The sequence below is a fragment of the Chaetura pelagica genome, unplaced genomic scaffold, assembly GCF_000747805.2.
Source record: "Chaetura pelagica isolate M959 unplaced genomic scaffold, ChaPel_1.0 scaffold139, whole genome shotgun sequence".
Lineage (NCBI taxonomy): Eukaryota > Metazoa > Chordata > Aves > Apodiformes > Apodidae > Chaetura > Chaetura pelagica.
The window spans coordinates 7010372-7033326 of NW_009970717.1; the positions used below are offsets into that span (position 1 = coordinate 7010372).

The 22955-nt window shown below is 36.2% G+C and overlaps 1 protein-coding gene across 1 annotated transcript in view; it reads left to right on the plus strand.

Annotated features, from left to right (window-relative positions):
* CDH13 (cadherin 13) overlaps positions 1-22955 on the plus strand; it is a 417908-nt gene that overhangs the window by 287109 nt on the left and 107844 nt on the right. The window contains exon 7 of the mRNA XM_010006203.1: positions 3913-4091. Coding sequence (XP_010004505.1) covers positions 3913-4091 — 179 coding nt within the window. The remainder of the gene's footprint in view (positions 1-3912; positions 4092-22955) is intronic.

Below are 22955 nucleotides of genomic sequence, written 5' to 3' on the forward strand. Positions count from 1 at the left end.
ATTTACAGGCCAAATGACTAATCACCAGATTGATAGCTATAGCCACTGGAGCAATGACTTGGCTAGTGGGGTACATCTGATCAAGGAGGAGTTCTGCGAGGTGCAAGCAGAGATTTTGACTAGTTATTATAATAGTGAAACTGCCCAGAAAGTGTGACAAATAAGCCATGAATATTGAAATCCACCAAGGCATTACTATACCTTTACTGAGAGAGGATGCCTCAATTGGTAGCTGCACATCACCATTAAAATGAGAAAGCTGCTGATTTTGCAGACATTTCTTCCGGAGCTTGATAAGTTAATATATATTGTTTAACATGATAATGTAGCAAGCTGTTGTTTTGTGGTTTGAAAGCCAGCTGCATTTGATTGATGCCAGGAATGGAAGTATTTATAAAATGACACTGAATTAGAAGTATTCAGTTTATGGGTCTGTGGAAATGAATCTTTTATGAAGAATAAAACTTTATGATGAAGGAGTAATACTGAGGAAGTGTGCATCTTGAATTAAACTCTTTTGGACAAGATGAATCCTGTAGGCTTTTTAAAGGAAAATTTTATGTCACTGTGTTTTTAAGAAAGAGATCTCTCTGAACATCATCTTTTATGGTGTCCAATCCTGAACGTATGTGTTCTCCCTGTGACCACCACAACTAGGAAAGCTCTCCCCTGGAAATACAGCTATCAGGCTTCTAAAGATCCCTGGAATATATTTCAGCTGCTGTGCATGGAAATGAATGGGCAGTATTGAACTCTGGGTTGTTTGTGAACCTGCTTTCTCTACAAGAGAGTAAATTACATGCTTCTGAGGACAAGCCATTCTCAGCATGGCTGCAGGAGGAAAATACTAACTTCCCAATCAGCAGAAGGGCTCCCATTCTCTGGTTCATGCAGCCATGAGAGCATATAGTGAAGGTTAAAGTGCAGCTTTTGTATAAGCTGTTCTAATGCAGTGATATCTAAAGACAACCCCAAATTTTTAGTGCATTTTTACATCTGTTAGAGGAACTTGTGAGAATAAAGTAACTTTCACTTCAACGTAAATGCCACTCTGATGGAATCTAGAAACCAGTATCTCAAAACTTTTGACAGAACCAACCTTGAAAAATATTGATGTAATTTTCTACAGCTTTCCTCCCAGAGCTAGCATCTCTATGCAAAATGAATGTAAAATTCTACTCTTCTGAGCTGCTGGAATTTATTATCTGTGTGCACCAAAGGCGTGATTGCACAGAACAATATAATGTCCAGTGAGTTGAAAGGTTAAAGAGCTGCAGCTGGCAAATCAGAATCAGATTCAGCCATTGTATTAAGCCAGTTTTATTCCAAACTAGAGATTTGGGGATTTACATTAGATCTTAAAATCTACATGTGCCTTCCACAGCCTTATAATCAGAAATATTTCAGTAGAACTGTGTAGGGCAACTGTATTAATATTTCAGTAGAACAGTTTAGGATAATTTTGTAAATAGGATCTCTGCCTGAGTATATCTTTTTGTCAGTTTCTATATCTATGCTGGGGATCAACTCATCTAATAGATTAATTGTGGTAGTAATTATATATTCTTTTAAAATATAGACTAATGTACCTGAGTACAGCATTTTTTTAATTAACTTTTTCAGGAAAGAATTACCTGAAACTCATTCAATATCACTTGTACTTGGGCACTCTTTAATGTCCCCTGAAGATTTGCCTCAATTCTTATTCATTTAACTGGAGTCTTAGGACTTAGGAAATCTTCATGAAACACATTATCTAATGTGAGTTTCTTCTTTAAACGTGATAAATATCTAAGCAATAACACAATGTGTTGTATTTGTGAAAAGAGGGTGAATTTTCATTCTTAGAAATAAAAGAAGAAGTGGAAATATCAGGGCTAGGATCATCTTGTAGTGTTGGAAAACATGGCATGGTATTCAGTGGTAAGCTGCTTTTTGAGCTGTCTGACCTTTAATCACTGGTGAATAAAACCAACATGCTGTCAGAACTCTGTTATTTTTCTCAGAGGTGTAACTCTGCCTGAATCAGCAGTGGAGCAGAATCTGTGAGGGTTTATATTCAAGGTCACTATAAAAAGAGGCAATCCTTTGTACTCTGGGATGTACAGCAAAAGAAAAAAGAAGAAACATCTAAGCAAGCTAGTTGTTTGTTTAACAGTGAACCAGGCAGTTGTTATGTTGGCCTATAAATGAAGCTGGGCTTGTTTTTACTTTTACCACAACATTTATTTTTATTTTGTTTTTAAATGATCTGTGATTCAGGACCTTCACAAAGAATATTAACTCACTGTTTGTCACTGTACATGAATTATATATATTTCAGTTCTGCAGGCACTTCCAATGTAATTTTGTAGGCCTTGTCTATACCAGAAGTTTTTAATCACTTGTATTTATTTTGCCAAAAAAGGCTGTGTGGGTACTGAGAACAGATCTTGTGGTCTTACAGAGCTGTTGAGAAATGAGATGTTGTATTTGAAGTGTTTTCCATCATGATATTTGGAAATAATACTGAAAGTCTACAGGGAAAAATAAAGGGTTAGCCACCATGTAAGAATTAATCTCTAAAAACCAATTATAACTACCTTTGACATTGTGGGTCACACATTAGATAATCTGTTTCAGTGCTAGGCTACCTAAATGTAAGTGGTGTAGTTGGTGGAACTTGATAAAGTTGGGATTTTTTGGCAAAAGGATGGTTAACTTCCTAGAGTCCTTATTGTATAAAGTTTGCTAGAATCTTTGCATTAATTTGTTACTTAACTTTGATTTCATCATTAAAGCTAGTTTATTGATTTGATCATTACTTTTTTATTTCTTAATAATCTTTTTTTTTCTTCAGGTCAATATTACCAGAAATACTTTCATTTCGGTGTGATTACTCTTAGTTAGTTTGGGGGTTTTTTGTTGTGTGTTTTGTTTGTTTGTTTGTTTTGTTTTTAATAATTACATTTATACCTATAAATAAACTGATCAAGAAATTATAATGATCTCAGGGTGAATATCTCACAGTTCAGCCCAGGTGTTTCATTGCTCTCTTTCTTTGGTTCTCAATGTCCTGTACAAAGCAAATAAAAGAATTCTGTGGCAGAATTTTGTTGGCTCTGTCAGTCTCTGGCATGCCTGTCTGAGAGAGACGAAAAGACTTAATTCTGTGATGCATGAGTATGTGTTCCAGTAGCTAAGTAGAGAACTGGCAGGATCTCAGTTCTGCCTGTATTAGGTGTGAGGTACAAATAGAGTGAGGCCTCTCCTCTGTACAACATTTAGAGATCTGTGTAGTCAGCAGCACTTACCTTATTGCACTCCAGAGCAGAACTGTATGCTGTATGATTTTCATGTTAAAAAAATCACTGTCACTCACAGGAGAGCCTGGCATCAGAAGTGTTTGGGTTTTTTAAATTGAGGCTAATAACAATAAGTACTTGTGAACAAATTGCAAATAATAATAATGTAGGATTTAATAATTACAAAATTTCTTATTGACAGAAATCATAATGTCCAACCAGTTCTGAAACTGTGCAAGACTTGAAAGGGGAAACAGAGACTTTTCTCTTTTTTCAATATTGTCATCTTCATCATAAGTATCTTGCAGGATATTTACCTGTAGAACTGGAGGTGAAAAGATAAGTCTGTAACTCATTTAGTAAACTGCAATGAATATGGATGGCAACAAAGCATATGAATGTGAGAACTTACGTTAGTTAAATGTTTGCAGCAAAGCAGAAACACTATTTTTTTGTTTGCTCAGTAGCAACTAAAAATAATACAAATGCATGTACAAACTATCAGGTGAAAGTACTTAGTGGTTTTGATGAGATAATTATGTATTGCACCCCCTGTTTCTCACATGTGAAGCAGCCTAATTGTTCATGTTCTCACAAGTCACCTGTTTTCTGTCTGCTTTGCCGGCAGGAACCACTGTGATGCGTATGACAGCTTTTGATGCTGATGACTCCAGCACAGACAATGCTCTTCTGAGGTATAACATCCTCAAACAGACACCTACCAAGCCATCTCCAAATATGTTCTATATTGACCCAGAAAAGGGAGATATTGTCACAGTGGTGTCACCTGTTCTCTTGGACCGTGAGGTAAGTGGACATTTTCCAAACACCAGTCTGACCTTTTAACATTTATGCCTATAATAATCTGCTTTGATGTGAAAAGAGATTCAGAATATTGTGGCAGTAGGGATTCAGATACTCAACTTTGAAGAGTCTATTAATAGTTCTGTTTATTTCCTATTTGGGCATAAGAAACTGTATGCTTTGTTCAGTATTTATAAATCTAGTGGTTCATCGTTTCTGGGCAAGACATTTAGGGTTGGAAGGTGAGGGTCATTGACTGTTTGGAAGTAAAAAACCAAAACAACCAAAGCTAAACCTAATTGTGCATATAGCTTGCTATGAGATTGTTACAGTTTGGTGCTCTAAGTCCTTTTCTAGAATTTTCTTTTATTGTATGGACTAGTTATCTTGGCTCCCCATAGGTAAAAAATTTAAAATGCAAAAAAAAATATAGTCAAGGGACACGTATTCTGCATGTGGTTTTAAGGTGAATTACCATAGTGCCAAAAATCCATGTTTATTATAGATCATTAATATTATGAGAGCATAAATCAATATAAAAGAAAGCTTAGAAATGGTCATTTCATATTCAGAAGATCATAAAGTAGAGCCAATCTGTTAAAACAGATTAGCTTTCAGAATATGTAAGATCTGTCCACCAATAAAATGATGACCCGAAACAGTTACTCTGTAACTCACCATTCCTTTTGATTATGTAGCCTTGTGTGCTCTTAGAATCCTGGAGACAACCCTGTTCTTTTCTTGCAGGCTGTTTCAGCTATGTGCTGATTTACTCAACTTGTCTTTTAAGCTGGTTAGATTCCAGAGTGTCCAATGTTCTCAATGTACAGCACCTTATTTCTTGTTTTAGCCCAATGGAAACGGTGCCCATACTGCTTCCCATTTTAGGTGAATAGTCTTTCTGCTGGCTTTTCCAACAGCAGACAGTTAATGTGTAAACCAGACATATATTCTAGATATATGTCCAGTAAAACTAAGGTCTGGGCGTCTAGATCTCTCTTTTAAGTTTAAAGATATTGTCAAGTTTCCCTTCTAAATTAATTGTTTCAGCTCAAAAGCTTTATATTGTTTTCTAAAGTCAGTTTAGGTATTTTTATTCCTAGTAGATAACCATTCCCCAGATTAATCCAATTTACTCAAAATTAGAAAATCAATGGAGGGGAATGAACATGCCTGCTTTTCCTAGTATCTTCCAAAGGTCACTGGTGATTCATGAAATAATGATGCTGTCTCCATACAAGAAGTCTGGCCTCAATTGAATGGATATTACAGCTGTGTAGTATATTCTGAAAGCAGGCTCTGAATTCCTCATGATTTTTAATAATAGCCAATTCAATACCTTTACTTATAAGGTGACATGGCAAGTTGCAGCCCTGTTGAGAGTGCAACATAATTTTTGCTGTTGCTGCAAATGTTGTATGTTTTATGAGCCAAAATGTAAGGCTGTATAAAATGCTTACACTAAAAGCAAGCATTGTCTGCAGTTAAAGTCCAGTCTAATACTGCCTTGTCAGGTGAAAGGCTTGAGAAAAAGTATGTTTTCTGTTTCTTCACAAAATGCTTTGTGTTGTGCCCTCTGTCATCTTCATGGGTTCAGTCTCTTCTCCCCCTTCCTGCTTATGTTTGTCTTGTGTAGAAACTTGCAGTCATGCATTCTTTTTAGATCTGTGGAGTTAGCCATGCATGGTCCAAGATGTATAGCTTCTATTTTTAACCTCAGCTTTGAGGGACAAACAGCCCAATGATCCTGTTCTGAACAATTCTGGGTACCAAGATAATCTTGATACTATATAAATAACTCATGTATTCCAATGTAGCTCAGGTGGAGAGAGACAGGGTATCTAGCTTATTGCTAGATATGTATCTGCATATCATCAGGTTTGAAGAAGTGACTTTCAGGATGCTGGAAAGGTAGTGGGCAGAAGAGAGTAATCTTTGCCACTTCTCCGTAGGATATCAGTGCCTCATTGTTCTCCTATTTTCTCTGGTGAACCTGTGTAGATTTTAAATGTTTTGGCTGTTTATCACAATCTTCTGTGAAGGGCATTGTAGAAACGTGGGACAGAGATGATCTGTCCCCTTAAAGCCTTGCTAGTTAGGTGAGTAGCTTCAGAGGACAAAAAAGCTTGAGGCACTGAATGATAATGGTTGGACAAAGTCCACATAAAACAACATTTGTGAGGAGGAGAGAGCAATGCTTTTGCCTTCTCTGGTTTTACCTTTATTTTGTTGGCATCTCAGTGGAGAACCTCTACTGTGCAACTGCCTGTTCCTTTAGCTACACAGGATCAGCTCAAAATGAAGACAACTTTGTTAAATTTCTACAAGCCTTCAAAATATTTTTTCTCTGTGGCTGGCATTTATTGGGTCTTTTGCTAAATTGAGAGTATGGAGATGGGACTACTCCCTGGTGTGTAAAATGACCTCTCCTTTAAAGGCTATTCCAAAGGAGTTCTGTGCACAAGGCAGCAGCAGGAGTATGTAATGTTGAAGGCATCTCTCTGTTGAGTTTTGTTTTCTTTCTTACACTGTCTAGGAGCAGAAAGATTGTCTTAGGTTTTTATTCTGAGTTGTTGGTCCACTCTCAGATCCCCAACCTAGCTGTTTTCTTTTGTTAGTTAGTAATTAGGTAGTAATTGAATTGGTGTTTGATTAAGCATGGATAGGTGACTTTGGAGTGTGTATGTGTATCCTTTGGGAGTTAATTCCATAGGATAGTACAGTATCATCTACAGCAGCATCAAGCAAAACAGTAATTTTCTCCAGTATGCAGAAAAATGTGTATGCAGGAATCCCACAGACTGCATCCAGCAAGCTGCTGAGTGTTTTTGATTTCTATTGACATCTGCTGAGGGAAGCTGAGTGCTTCATGCCTCCAAGGAAAGACTTAGCACTATGGAGGATTTGTATTTCTATACCAGTGTATTCTTATTTATATTTTTTTTCAGATTAAAATTTATTTTCAAAAGTGCATGATCCTCAGGGTTTGCAGCAAAACTCAGATAATTTCTCAAAGAGCATCCATTTTCATTTTCAGAAGGCAGGTAAGGACGTATTCTTGAAGATTAATGTGGGTTTTTTTTTCTTGTGGGAGTTAGGCATCCTTGAATGTGTCAGCAATAAAGATTGAAGACTGTTTAGGGGCAAATTATACCTGCAGATATCCATTGGAGAATACATTTTGATTCATAAATTCAGAGGAGAACAATGCCCTCCATCAAAGTGTATGGTCCAAATGACCCAAAACAGCACAACAGGAAGGGGGGTTGGGGGGGAAAGAGGAAGAAGAAAAAAACAGGAAAGAAGCCTTGAAGAAATGCCCTGAATTTTTGATTTCAGGAATTGAAAGTCCACTTCAAAGTGACACTTCCCTGCAGTGAAAGAAAAATAATGCTTCTCATGTGCATAGGAGGAGAAAACATTTGTACTCTTGTAGAAACAACTCTTAAATTTCTTTTATGGATCAGTAATCAGATTTTCTGCTTACACACAATACTGTTTTGCCAGTGTTACAAACCCCTCTGCATTGCAGGAAAGTAGCTGGATGATTTGTATAAATTTTATATGACTAAAATACCGTAAGAAAGCTGCCACAACAGTTGCCGAAGTGAAATATTTACTTCTCACACTTTGAGGAGTAATATGGTTTTGCTTTTAATAGGAACTGCTGTGCTTAATTTGAATGAAAGTTAACAAATAGTTTGAGATCTCTGCTGCATGCTGGAGTATGCTGTCACATGTGTTCTTAAACACCTCAAGAAAACCAATTCAAGTTTTGTATGATTCTGAGAAACCTGGGCTAGGTTCAAGTAAATGAAATGTATATTCTCCAGTGAGAGTGACCTGCACAAGCCACGCCCCCACTTTGGTAAACAAGTGCTGTGCTCTGGAACTATTTGAACCAATCTTGGTTCATAGATCTGCTATTATTTGAACCAGACTTTTTTTTCTCTCTCTTTAGTACTTAAAAACCATGGAGCTGAAATCCTTATACCATAAATGATGAGAATCCTGGAGCTACCTTAGCCCATCCTACTCATGTTTGTGTGAACCACTTGTCTGAATGTAATGGCAGCTGAGCCTCCTGCTTGACTGGATGGCTTTAAGCTTTAAACAGCTGCAACAAAAAGCAGTGTGTAACAACTAGCAATTGCCCATTCCTGTACATTCCCACACAGTGATGGATGACTGTACAGTGGTTAGCAATTTTTCAAGTCAACAGCAGCCCAGTGATAAATATTCACCCAGACTCTGCTCACATGAGGGAATGAGTGCTTGCATAAATGTTCCCTGCAGTTTGCAGCCAGTTCTGCTGTGATAAGTACATCACAGCATTCTTGTTGTTAGGGCTTAAGTTCTTTGAATGGGTAGCTGGAAAACAGAAAAAGCTGGTCCACCTCTGCTGATGGACACTACCTTCTTTATCCATATTTTTCATTTTGGAGATATGTGTCTTAAGCAGTAAATATACTTATTACTTACTCGATCTAAATGCAAATGCTGAACCAACAGTGCAGTCTCATTTTTAATGAAAAGATATTAATCTTTTCAGCAAATGCATTCCACATTTGATCTTCATATTAACCTCTAAAATATTCATATTTAGAGTGATTTTGGAAAAATGTATACCATGGAGTGTATCAGCTCTGAGGGAGAAAATTATATCATTTTATCTTGTCTCATGTGGCACAATTCCCCCTTGCACACCTTTAGCCTGTTATACAGTGAAGTAAATTTCATAGCTCCATGGACCTCCATTTCTATAGTTGGGGTTTATTTTAGTGATGGATCTGGCAATACCTCAAATTTCTGCTTAAAACACAAGATAAAGCATTCATCCTTTTGCCTTGATTATTGCATTCCTTGTACTGTGATTTCTGATGCCTGTAAACATGAGGAGCAGTGGGTCTTTGGACAGAAAAAGGTGAGGAGTCTTCAGAATCTTTTCAGGGATCATTTCACAGTCTGTGGTAGCTCAAATTATAGAAGACTAGAAAAATGGAGAGAAGAAATCTTCCAGTTATAATGCTAGCTTAGGAACAAATGGACAGAGAGATGGAAAGTGCTTGTTAGTGAGATGGAAATTTATATTTGAAGTTAAATTTATTATGGGCTCTCCAACATTTGGCCTTAAATGTCTACAATGAGTATCTTATTGTACTATATCATAGAATCATAGAATGGTTTGGATTTAAAGGGACCTTAAACATCATCTAGATCCAACCCTCCTGCATCAGCAGGGACACCTCCCACTAGATCAAGTTGCTCAGTGCCCCATATGTGCCAATTATCCTTAGTTTGTTGCCTAATGTGTTTTTGATGAAAAAGCCCATTAGCCTGTTCTTGAACCTTGCCTGTGCAAAAAGAGGTCAATAGAAGTAAAATATGTTAAAATATTAAAAGCATAATTCAGTTTAGGAATAGTAAAGTTTCCCATTGCCAGAACATAAGAAACATTGGTCATTAAACAAACAAACAAAAAAGTCTGATCTGCATAAGTCTGTAGTGACAGAATATCTGCAAGTCTTTTGTTACATTTTTAGTATCTGTTTCTACTTCCATGTAATTCAAAGTGTACTTTGGTAGTCAGATTTTGTTTAGAAAAAGAAAATTATCTGACAGTAATAGGGACCAGATTTTCTTTTATACAAAAATCTGTGAAGGATGAACATATAATTTCTTTCTGGACAGTGAATATAATATCAAGATCATCAGGCAGATAAATCACTGAAAGGCCTTTTTTCAAAACAATAAGCACAACATGTCAAAATCCCACTTCTGGAAAAAGTAAACCCATTGGTGAACAAGTCCATTTCCTCTCTTTATAAATGAGAGGCTCACTAAATAAGCTACTGCAGCTACTCTGTCTGCATTTACCTTTCCCACTCTGAACTGAGCAGGACTATCTGCCAAACCCTGCTGAGCACTGGATCTCCCTTCAAACTCTTGAATAGACTCCTCTGTGTGGATGGGTGAGGCCACAGCAGCTTTTCCTTTGCTCTCCTAAACTCTGGTTTGTTGACAGTTTTGTAGGTAGAAACCCCTAGCACTTACAAACTCCAGATGGTCATCCTGCCAGATCTCCTGCCTCACATCCATGTGTAGGTGCTCCTTTACAAGTTCATCCTATACAAACTGGGATCATTGCTCTATACACTTTGTTAGCTTTTTAAAATGTAGATTGCAAGTGGGATAAACAATAACTACTTAACAGGCAGAGCTTCTCCAAGGATGTATTTTCTTCCTCTGGGTAGACAAACTACATGAAAACTCAAGCCATCTCTCAAAGGAATAGTGTTCTATAGCATGAGAAACAGATGATTCTCCACTATTGACACCAAGCATCACTTTAAAACATGTACATGAATAATGGCTTACTTTCTGGGAAAGCTCCATATTTTCCATAAGAAGATGTGAATGTGATTTCTCTGTAGCTGCAATGAGCAATATTTATGTTCTCCCTCTTGTGGTTAGGGTTAGGAGTTTTGGTGTCACTATCTGCTGTGGCAGATAGTTTGCTGATCATCTAGACATGTCACTCATCTAGCATCATGAGATTCTCTGACACTGATGTACTGCAAAAAGATTTTAAGGTGTTTTTTCAAAACACCTTAAAAGTGACACAGAACATGATATCAGCTGCCCTAATACCTTGAATAGAGGCTGATAACTGAAACGTTATTTTTTTTTTTGCTGGAGTTTCTTTATTTTAAAATATTGAAGAGAATATTAACTCTGTGGATGTTTAGATATTAATATTCTACTGTGACAAATCACTGTCTATGAAAGGAAAGGAAATGGTGCACTTAAAAAACTTGCTGGCAGATTTTGCAGAGAGTGCTAGTTAATTTCTATATGCTGGTACATATTCTGCTGGTACCAAGGTACTAAGGTTTGCCTGAAATGGAAGGTAGTAAAGCTTAGAAATTCCAGATTGGAGAAATATCCTGTATTTTTGTAGATACCAGGGACAATGGTTTCAGTTCAGGAGAGAGAGGATTGATAAGGCCAAAAGGTGAGAAAAATCTGATTCCCACTGCCTGTGTTTTTTAGTCCCCTCTTATGGCCAAGGAATATCACTACAAAAGGTACAAGCAGGTCTCTGTTGAGTAATCCTACACTCTGTTTTTCTTGCAAATATCCCTAGTTTCTAAGCAGGTTTTCAGTCTGGATGAGATCAACTCACTCTTGTTAAAGAAGCAATCAGAATATATTGCAGTTAATGCTTGAAAAAAAATAAACCTTGCGTTTTCTATCTTAAAAGTTTGAGTTTTGCATCAAATGCCAGTATTTTCAGAATGCTCAGTGTTTAAAAGAGCAAAAGGAAAACATCTGGAAGCAGTCAGTTTACAACCAGCATGAGTCAAGGAGTGTTAGTACCAAAAAGTAAATGGAATTATTTCAAAGTCACTATAACAATAATTGCCCAGTTTACCCAGTGCCAGAATGCACACTGGTCATTCCCAAGAGAAAATGAAGAAAAGAAATCTTATATTAATGTTTAATACCAAAAAGGAAAAAAAGAATCTAGCTATAAAACTATGGTTTGAATCCACCTTCCTTAACCCATTATTATTTTTTTTAACATAAGGGTATTGTCCAATATAAAACGGTTATTTTTAGTGTTCCACTAGCATAATTCAGATTTCCCAGTGCTGTTATTTTGGAATAATTCTTCTGGCATCAGTGGGATGTTACTTTTGATTCCCCAAATGCCAATCAGAAAAGAGATTGATCTTATTTAGTTTTCACTTTCTTTAATATTTTTTGTTTTCTAATTACATTCTACTTTTAGACTGCATGTCGTGACAATTATTATATCACTTATATATCACTGCATATCACTTATATATATATTATATATAATATCACTTATATATCACTGCATATTATTATATGCAGTTTTGTAGGAGATTTTATCTTAATACCATCAAGGAGAAAAATTCTTTCTCTCCAAATTCTGCCTCATGTGGTGCTTTTTTCCCACCAGTCTTTACTCAGTGTCATTGTGTTCTTTTTAATTCTGTGAAGCATTAGGAAGCATTTCACCATTTAATTGTGTCAACATCCCATAATCCTCGGTCTGTACTATGCAGTTATACAAAACCCCAAGGTTAGAAAAACCCTGTTTGACTACATGAATAGCATTAGATTTTAGTTTTCTGATTATACACTCAGCAAATCAATTAAAAGGTATTCTGAGAAGGCAGAATGTGAATAATATTCGTATACTTGATTGAATTATATCTGTTAGTTCTTGGAACAGATAAACATGAGTAAATGCTCAGTAATAGCCTGAAGAAACATCCCTTTGAAGAGACCTAGAGATGGATAAATGGTTGTATTAAGAACATAAAAGTGTAAAGAGTCATATTAGTAAAATTCTCCTCTGCTTCTCTTTTGGCCTAGAGAATCCACTAGTGTTTCACTTGAAATACATTCATGTAACGTTTTGTCTATTTGGTTTTAATGTTTATATATTAAGCAAAGTGCAGAAATCGGAATCTTAATTAAAATGTAGCTGAACATCCCAGAGAGACTAACCCAGCCTATGAATCTGTTTTTAGTTGTAAAAGTTGGGACATTGCATGCACACTGTATAGGTAAACATTTCAGAAGATCAAAAAAAATGAAGTAATTCAATCATGTGGTTGATCACTGTAGAGTTAAAGCAGCTCAATTTAACACAGAAAGGATAGCCTTAACAAAAAAGTTATATATATTTTTGATATGGCTGTGAAAAGTCCCTAAATTATTGATTTTTCCTTGCTGGAAGATCACTGAATTCTCTGTTGGTGATCAAAATGCTGCCATGTATGTGTATAATTCAGTTTTCCTGATCAGTTTTTGCAGCTTGCTTTTGACATCTTTAATTTGATCTGCCTTTTGTCATGCACTTTTGAATCTTTAATTTTTTTTTTAAGGGAAACTTAATTTCCTTGAGAGGAAATTCATGAAGTATTCTTGTCCCTGCAGAAGAAGTATAAGTTGACTCCTTCAAGACCATATATAAATCATGCCTAAGGAAAGATACTGCTCACTCAGAAAAGTGATTTATAATCACTTCAACTTTTTACTTATTATACTAGATACCTCCATCTAAAATATGAATTCTGCCTTCTAAGTTGATCCTATCATGGAGCAGTATTTATGAACATTGACTTTTCTTTTTTGATATGCAACATATAATGACTTCAAATTATATTGCCTGACCCTCTCATTAAATGATTTTTAGAACACTGGGCCCCAGCTAGCCTGGCCTGAGATGTTATTTTCAACATAAGAATTGAATATCCTTGCCACTTTAATTTTTCTTTATAGTATTTATAGTAGGATGCTGCCTGGTATAAAGTTTGAAATACACTTAGACTGGCCAGGCAACAGACACGCTACAGGTGCTAGGAGGGAGGAGAGTTACAGTCTTGGAAATAGGGGGTAGTAGTAATGGTTTTAAACTGAGAGAGGGGAGATTTAGCTTAGGTATTAGGAAGAAATTCTTCACTCTAAGGGTGGTGAGGAACTGGGATGGGTTGCTCGGGGAGGTTGTTCATGCCCCATCCCTGGAGGTTTTTAAGGCTGGGTTGAATGGGTTTTGTGCAACCTGGTCTAGTGGTGGGGTTCCCTGCTCATGGCAGGGGGGTTGGAACTTGATGATCCTTAAGGTCCCTTCCAACCTTAATTATTCTATGATTCTATAATCATAAAAATATTTCAGCTTTAAGGGACTGCAACAGAAAAGAGGCCCTAGGATCTGCCCTTTGCTTCTGCAGTGAAGAGGAGGGGAAAGTAAGTTTTCTTCAAAATGTATTTCAATTTAATAAACACCTGTCATGTATATTTAAACCTGCCGTTTCAGGATTGTAATTATATCATCTGAAAATAAGTCCTCCTCAAAAGAGAGTTGAACTGACAGGCTGAAGGAAATGAAACATGACGTTGCTCTTTCTCGTTTCATCCTAGAGCTAAAATTCAAATTAATTTTCTTCTTCTTGTCCGAAAGTATTTTAATTGGAAATTATTTTTTATTGCAGTTTACAGAGAAAAATGGGATTCTTCTAGTATGTGTGTGTATAGAAGTTGTTAACTGTCTCCATAATATTTTACAAAATTAATCATTTGTAGATATTTTAAACAGTTGACAGTTGTACTGCTAATTCTGAAGAAGATTAAAAAAACTGAGATAAACGTAAAGATTTTTACCTTTCTTTTTTGTCCCTTGGAATCTTTATACACAGCCATGTTGTGTTTGTTGCTATAGTTACCTGCTTGTTGGGACAAATGGATATTTTATATTAGCAGTAACTACACAGTAAAAATTAGATATGCTACTTCAGCCCAATTTGAGTTCATAATATTTTTTTAATAGCAGAATTTCCTTTAAAAATATTGAAGAAGAGTTATGAAGCCATATTCTTATGGGAGGAACAAGTCTCTGTAGCCCTGCAAGTTCATTCACACTCATTCCTCAGCCCTCTGATGAACTGAAAGATCTTAATTAAATTTTTCTTACAATAAATTTCATTTTCAACTTTCAGACCTCTTAGAATAGGAGTTTCTCCTATTAATATCTTAATCTAAATATCACAGAGGACCAAGGTAGTCGTGCCATGGCCATCATTGATGGTTTTCTGTGCTGAAACAGAATGTGCCAGCTTATAAGGGATCAAATGCAGGTGTTTGGGCTAATATCTCACTTTGGAATTTTTTCTGATTTGTCATAATGGTTTTTTGACTCCTGATTCTGCAGTGACCAGACAGTGAAGTACTGGAAGGTACAGAAATGCATCTCTAAATAATAATTCAGTGGATATTGCACACTGGGGAGCAAAAAGCTCTATATAGTAATGAAAATAATGTATTAGTTTATTGGAAAAATTACAAGATTGAAGCAGTTGCTACTTTGCCCTTTACCCTTGTAGCATTGGCACTTAACTGCATGGGGGAAACTCTGGCAGAAAGAGAAACTTAAAGGAAAACATTGCTCTGACACATGTTTCTGTGCAGTGCTCTCTTACCCATGAGAGGTGACAGAGATCTTGTTGAATGCATTGTCTTTCACTACCCTGGTTTCTCTTGTCCTAGAAATTTCTGAATCTCTGGGTACTTCCATTTATGTGTACTTGATAACATACAAAAACTTAGAGCAGAGACTTAACTGAAGGGAGATCACAGTTTCCCTAGAGGATTTCTGGTTTTTAGGTGAAACAGAAGTGATAGATGGTAATTGCTGAAAGGAGAGGGAGAGTTCTTGAGGGCAATTTGTCAAAATTGAACTTCCAGCATCTGGAAGTCCAGAGATTTCCATAAATGCAATTAAATGTTTGGGAATACAAGAGCAAGACAATAAAACCTATGCTGATGACTGTAAAGGTCTGATTTTAGGCTTTATTGAGGTAACTGGAAAGTTGTCTCCATTGATTCCTGCCACAGACTTTGCAGCAGGTCCAAGTTTTCTTTTTGCACAATGGGAATTCTTTGAAAGACATTTCCTAACTGGCTTTATTTAATTGGAAAATGGGACACAGAATTTCACGGGATTGTGTTGCTGCTGTTGTACTTTAGTATGAAGGGCCAATCATATCAAATGCAAAGGTATTAATACAATTTAATCAAGCTTGTACTAAAGCAGTTACAAACATCAAGGCTCACAATGATTTGAGGGAGAATGTAAACTTTAAAAAACAAAATCAAGATATAAGGGTGTGTAAATAAGCAGAATTTCTCTTCAGCTATGAAGTCTTGATGGAAGAAGCAGAACAAAGAATACTTGAGTTCAAAAAGTTTTTATAGAAACTTCTATCTTGTTAGGTCCTTTCCACTAGTATCAATGTATCAGCTTGTTATTTTTCCCCATTGTTCATAAATCATATTTAGTTTATCAGCTTCCATATGAGGCGAAAAGGATTAGATAACATGATCTGACATGTCAGTATTATTTTTGGGCAGCAAAGGGATTTGATGATTTGATCTTAGTGACTTGGTAAGTTACTTCTACTTGAAGAGATGAGATTTAAATTAAACTGAGAATATTAGTTTCCAATAGCTAAAGCAAGATATGTGTTTGTTTTTTTTTTCTTTTTTTTCATCTTTGAAATGATAGAAAGGAGTATGTAATTTTTGTTTCATGAAGATGGAAGACAGAAAAGTGACACAGATTTTGGCATATAAATTAAGAATTTAGATGACGTTTTGGGGAAATGGATAAGCAGAGAAGATGCCCTGTGCTTCAGTTGGAGCAAAGCCTGTCTTTTCCAATCATATGCAGGGAAGATAAATTGTATAGTATAATTCAGACTATTACTGATAAATGTAATGGATCAAACAGAATATTGTAAGTTTCAATAAATAGTAGTGAGAAAGGTAACTTTCTAAGCACTCTCCTATTTTCTGTACAGCCCATCTCAGAAAATAATAGTATCTTTAAAACAGATCATAAAATGCACTGTGAAAAACATACTAGAATACTTTATAGAATTGTAAACATAATTTTCACTCAGTTATACATACTGGAGAACACTGGAAAATTATGTTACAGCATTTGTCCTACAAATATATTTCCTATTCCTGGGCTTAACAATGACTACTCCAGAGGTATAATAGCTGATTTAAGACTTCTAGGCTTCCAAAGGAAGCTGTTACAAATAGAAGGTAAAGGCTAAGATATGAGCAGTTGCTCTTGTAAGTGTTCTAGGAGAAACTAATGAGTGGAGAAGAAAATTAGTAGCAAATATAAGTTGTGCAAGAATTTGTGAAGAGATTCACAATACCTAATTTAGGCTTTTAAGCAATATGTGCTCTTGTATATTCAGTGAAGAAAGGGGAGTTTGGATCTTAGCAGTATTGTATAGTCCATTACAAATGCCTGTTTGTCTCCACTGATACATGGTGAGCAAGAATATGCTCAAGAATTTTAGATAGCATGAGATTTCTCCTGGCAAACACGAGCTGTGTCTGCTCTCATCAACTACTGCAAAAAAAGGAGCATGGTAAAAGCTGGAGAAAAAAGGACCTTGTGTCAAATTCTGGTTTGCATGATCATTTCCTCTCTCAGGAGTACTGCTGTGTGGCTTTCTTACTGTTGTGCTAATGCTGGAGAGGTACATTTATGTGTATTCAAAAATTTCAGACATATCAGTTCAGTTGAAAATAATGATAGGATTTTCTTCTTCTTTTTGACTTTTAGCTCTGAACATCTGAAACTCTGAAGAGCACAATGATTTTATTTCTGTGGTACATGGATTATACTATTTAATAACCATTGCTGTCATAGCAGAAAAGAATAACAACATCCTTACCAGATGAAAGACAATGCTTAATCTCCAAAGAGCCTCAACCAGTCACATAATTAATGGCTTTGTTTTATGTCTACTTGTAAAAGATTCATGAACACTTCTCCTGCTACTGTCTGCATCCATCTGGTTCTTAAGTAACATGAATTAAGAAGAGCACATCTAGTTGCTATTCCTATTCCATTTTGCTGTTGTTGAATAATCTTCTCAAGTTGCTATGCTGGGACATAGCTAAGGCAGAATCATCCGTTTTTCCATTGCTTTTCCAAGATTCTACAGTAAATTGCACACTGATGTTGGCAGACTGACCAAGGAAAGCACAACTAAGATTTATCTCTTTGTTTAGTTCTTTCCAGCAGTAGGCAAAGCCACAAATGGTCTGTCTACACATCTACCTTTTCCTGGGTAATCCATCTCTGGAAACAGTCTTTCATATGTATAATTGTCTCCTTGGGAGGGCCAGAGACTCCTGTACTGGTGGCACACTGATTTATTCCTTGTGTGTTTGGCCACAGAATGTTACAGTAGCTGGTACATTAGAAATTTATATCTTGAGATAATAACTGGATTTTATCTTAAAGCTATTTTCTCATTTGCTTTGATTTATTTTCCTTTTTTTCCCTAGAGTTCTAGTGTGGTAAATAACATCTTTTCAGTGGCTCTCACCTTCTGTTAAATTTCTCTTTTTCATTGAATTACATGTATTTAAGAAAATAATACATTTTTTAAAGTTTTCAACATCAGTGAGGCCAAAGAAAAAAATACAAAGGAACCAAGAGGGAGTTAAAAATTTATTACTGCAGTAATCAAACAGGTCAGCTCACCACTCTTGAACACATCAGAGCAAAAACATGGGACAACCAGTCAGAGAAGAGGCAGAAATGGGGAAAATTGTGGAAAACAATGAAGCACAAAACATTATCTGTTGAGTTAGAATTTTGGCTAGTTCACTTGTGTGTGTTGTATTGATGAGTAATGGAATGAAAATGAATAAAGAGAATAATCCAGTAATTTTTTCTAGCAAAGATTAAACTATGAAATTACCTTCTAAATGAATGTTCACAGGTGTACTTGGAAGTGGAACAGAAAAAGAACCAACAACTTCCTTGTGTGTGCCTTAATTTTTTTAAGAACAGCTATTAATTAACAACTTACCAGTCAGAACAAGTAATTTTCAGGGTTCTGAATCTTTCATTTACCTCCATTTAGAGGTGTTTCTTAAAGCTGTATTTTGAAGTAAATGGAGTTTTTACAGCATAGAATTACAACTACTTTGTTTTGAATATTCATGCATAACTTAGTGTTTAAAGTTTTAAAAAATATAGAACTAATCAAAAAGGCATGTATATTTTTAAAAGACCTATTAAAATATGTCCTTTAAGGAATGTGCATTCTAAATCAATCAGCAGATAGCAATGCTCCTCAGATGTGTGGGGAATAGCAGTGAATGTAATGGGAAAGTGAACAGGTGAAAAGCATCCATGCAATTTCTGAAGAACCCTGATGACTTCTGTGAAGAACAATTCCTTTCTGAATATCCAGATGTTCATATAATAAGGTGCTATTTAAAGTTAGCACAAACTTCTCTATCTCTCTAGATAGCATCCGACTTTTGATGTCTTTTAAAAGATATAAATTGAGTGCTTCAGAAAAAAAAATGCAAATCAACACATATAAGTGTGGCAGAAGAATAGGAAAAAGAAAGGGTTTAAAATGTTATTTTATCCATATTGTTTTAGATTTTGTGAGTCATCCAAGCTTCTTCTCTACTGTAGAAAATTGCTTCAGAAATTGCTCCAGGCAGTTAGCTCAAAAATTGTGTTTCCAGATTTGTCCCTATATGTACTACATTTGTTCTCATCTGCTCACTCCTAAAAGGACACTAACAAATACTTTGGGTTTAGTCCTAGACTTGTAACTTAATCAAGATGCAAGGTTTTCTGAAATCTAAGCATAATTTTTTAATATCAGTGTTTCTGGGGTGTTCAGGAAGTCTTTCCATACGTCCTTTTGTTACCAGCAAACCCACTTCTATTATGGTGAAAAAAATGATGGTGATATTACTGGAAAGTAAATAATTGGTCAGCCTAGTGTCTGGCATCAGTATTTCACCCAATTGCATAAACAAAAACAGCAGATAAATAATATTTCATGTTTCTAAAAATGTATGGGACACGAAGAGGAATTCAGTGGAAACAGAAACTTATTTATTCTTCAAGGGAAGATAGTCCTGGTGAGAACCCTAGAATCATAGAATGGTTTGGGTTGGAAGGGACCTCAAAGACCACTTAGTTCCAACCCCCCTGCATGGGCAGAGACACCTCCCAGTAGATCAGGTTGCTCAAGGCCCATAACCTCTGATGTTTTTATTGAAAAAAATATTTTTGTGTGTGTGTTAAAATGTACTTTATTTAATAGCATAGAATATTGCTTTAATTACTGTTCTTGGAAAAGTGGCCTGGTAGTTTGATCACCACAGTGGGCATGTCCAAGTCTGACAGTAAGCCAGACACAGTCCCCAAAAAGCTCTTCAGAATCTCTGGTCAATATAAAACCCTTGCTTAGTGGTCGTTTTTCCCACCCTAGAATACAAAGTCAAACTTGATGGATATAGTGAATATAGACCTCACCTAGGTGAGACCCTGTGGCAATAGGATGCTGAACCTTAGAGACTGGAGGAAGAATTTCCAATTCAGATGGGTAAAATTAGTTGTTTTCCTCCATATCTAATAATTTAAATAAATGGGGCCAAAGTTTCAAAAGTACTGACTTTGCCAGGAGGTAGGAATGCTCAACACCTTTGAACTCAGCCCATTTTCCACATAGTTGGTGAAGGAAAGATGTAAGAACCTCGTTGTAGACAGCCATAATGTCAGATTCAGTTGTGTTGGCTTGATCTTAACTATCTCATGGGAAAGAAATGGTAACAGAGTAATCTTATCCATATTCCACGTATCAGCAGAGAGGAAGTAATATTTTTAAAATATCATTTACATGAAAATGTTCCTCAAAGACATGCATTACAAATACAAAGGATGTGAAGGATATCAAATGAGCTAATAGAAGACAGCAATACATTTTATTATATCCTCTTTAATCACAGGAAAATGCATTTTCAGTTAATGAGCTTTTAATATGCAGAATGATAGGTTCTTGCGAGTTCCAATAGGTATTTCATCTCAAGATACCCTACTCCATAGCCTGTACTTAACTTGACCTGTTCCTTGTACACACATTAGCAGATAAGGAAATGATAGAAAAGATTGAAAAAATGTTTACCTAGAAAAACGTGACTGACACTCAGATCACAGATTTAAAGGCAATTTTAATGAGTAAAGTGTGTTTCTTTTCCTACCAGCTGAAGGCTTTTGAATCTGTGCTTCATCAACAAAATGGAAAGTTGTTAAACAGAACATGGTTTTAAATTAAAGGGATCCAGGACCCAGCAGATCAGAAGCTTCTTTTTTGTAACTATTTCTTAGTATAAAGATTTTTGTGAACAACGTGTATGAAGGCTATGACTGTCTTATGTACACAGAAGGGAATACTCTTGACCTGTGTCCACTTACAGAGATCCCACCTCTGTAGGAACAGTTTTTGAGTCCCTTAATTAAACATTAAGAAGCAGTTTTGTATCCTCAGTTGTGGATAGACAACTGAGTGGATGCAGAGTTCATTTTTTATGGAAGATAGTGAAGTCATTTTCTAAGGAACTTACATAAAAGGCTAGGAATTTATATTCTTCTTAGAATTGAGCCATTGTGGTTGTGTGTTCTTAAATTGAAACAGTATGTACAATGGTAGTGATCCCTATTACTTGAAAATATGTGCAGATCTCAGTTCACATCTTATATAATTTTGTTTGTATTATGTTTATTTACACTGCATATATTAGGCTTGTCATACTTGCTGCTCAACTTCAAAAACCCCATAATAAAAGGAACAGTTTTGAGGTGTACTCATGCAGTAATTACATAAGAATATATCTTGAAATTTACTGAATCTCTAGGATTAAGTTATATGTAGAACACATCTGAGTGGTTTAAGGTAGAACAAGAAAATGTATTCAGCACAACCAGCTCTTAAGCCAATTACAGAGAAATCCCAAATCCAAGATGTATTTCTCTGGCTGTACTGGGCTTTACAAGCTCTGACTCAAGATGGCAGTAGTTAAGCAAACAAATGCATAGTGTAAGAATGGGATTATTGCAGTATAAAATACACGTGTTTACCTCAAATGTTAGCCATGTTCCTGGGAAACAAGAGTGACCCAAAAGAGTGAAGTGTGTAAATACTGGAAAATGCAGTCTGAATCATTCTTGCCCTGGACAAAGAGCTCATTATATAAAGAATACACCAAGGACGTTAGTGGAGTAAAGCTGGTGTGTTGCTATCCCCATGTAGAGATACAAGAGAAGAATTTAGAAATAAGAAAAGAGCTTTACATTTTGCAGAAGTTCAAGTTTTGAGCACTCTTAGTTAAAGGTGGTGGCAGAGCCTGTTCTTACCCTCTTGAATTAGGTAAAAAATGTAAAACCCCTGTAATGAGTAAAATTTGGTCCCGTTTGTACTAAATAATGAAAATGAGCCAAAAACACTTTCCTCTCTCTATAAAAGGAAAAGGCTTAGGTTATAGCTTTTCAGAGGATTAAGGATGTTGGTATTCAAAAGAGATTATTTTCCTTAAGTTTACAGTAGGCTTGTAATCAGTTGGTCCATTTGTTGGCTGAGCCTCAGATGATCAGATTTCCATGCACGTGGTTGCTGAAGTTAATGGATCTTGAGCAGACAAAACCAGAAGCAGATTTTAGGTGGTAGTCTATGGCTGTTAGCATTCAAAACAAGGACATCTGTGTGTGGATTTTTATATATAGTGGTTTTCTCATATCCAGTGTTGTATTAATTCATATTTCATAGAATTGCTTTGGTTGGAAAAGACCTTTAAGATCATCAAGTTCAACTGTTAACCCAGCACTGCCAAGTCCACCACTAAACCATGTCACTGAGCACCACATCTACACAGCTTTTAAATACTTTCAGGGATGATGACTCAACTCCTTCCCTGTGCAGCCTGTCCCAATGACAGACAACTCTTTCAGTGAATAATTTTTCCTAATATCCTTTGTAAATATCCCCTGGAACAACTTGAGGCCATTTTCCTCTTGTTCTATCACTTGTTACTCGGCAGAAAAGACCAACACCCACCTCACTATAACCTTCTTTCAGGTACTTGTAGAGAGTGATAAGGTCCCCTCAGACTCCTTTTCTCCAAGCTAAACGACCCCAGTTCCTTCAGCTGCTCCTCAGAAGGCTTGTTCTCCAGACCCTTCACCAGCTTTGTTGCACCTCTTTGGACACAATTCAGCACCTCAATATCCTTCTTATAGTGAGGGGCCAGAACTGAACACAGTGCTTGAGGTGCAACCCCACCAGTGCCAAGTACAGGAGGGTTGTAATTGCCCTAGATCTGTTGGCCACACTAGTGCTGACACAGGCCAGGGTGCCACTGGCCTTGTTGGGCACCCAGGCACACTGCTGTGCTGTCAACCAATACCCTCAGACCCTTTTCCAGCACTCT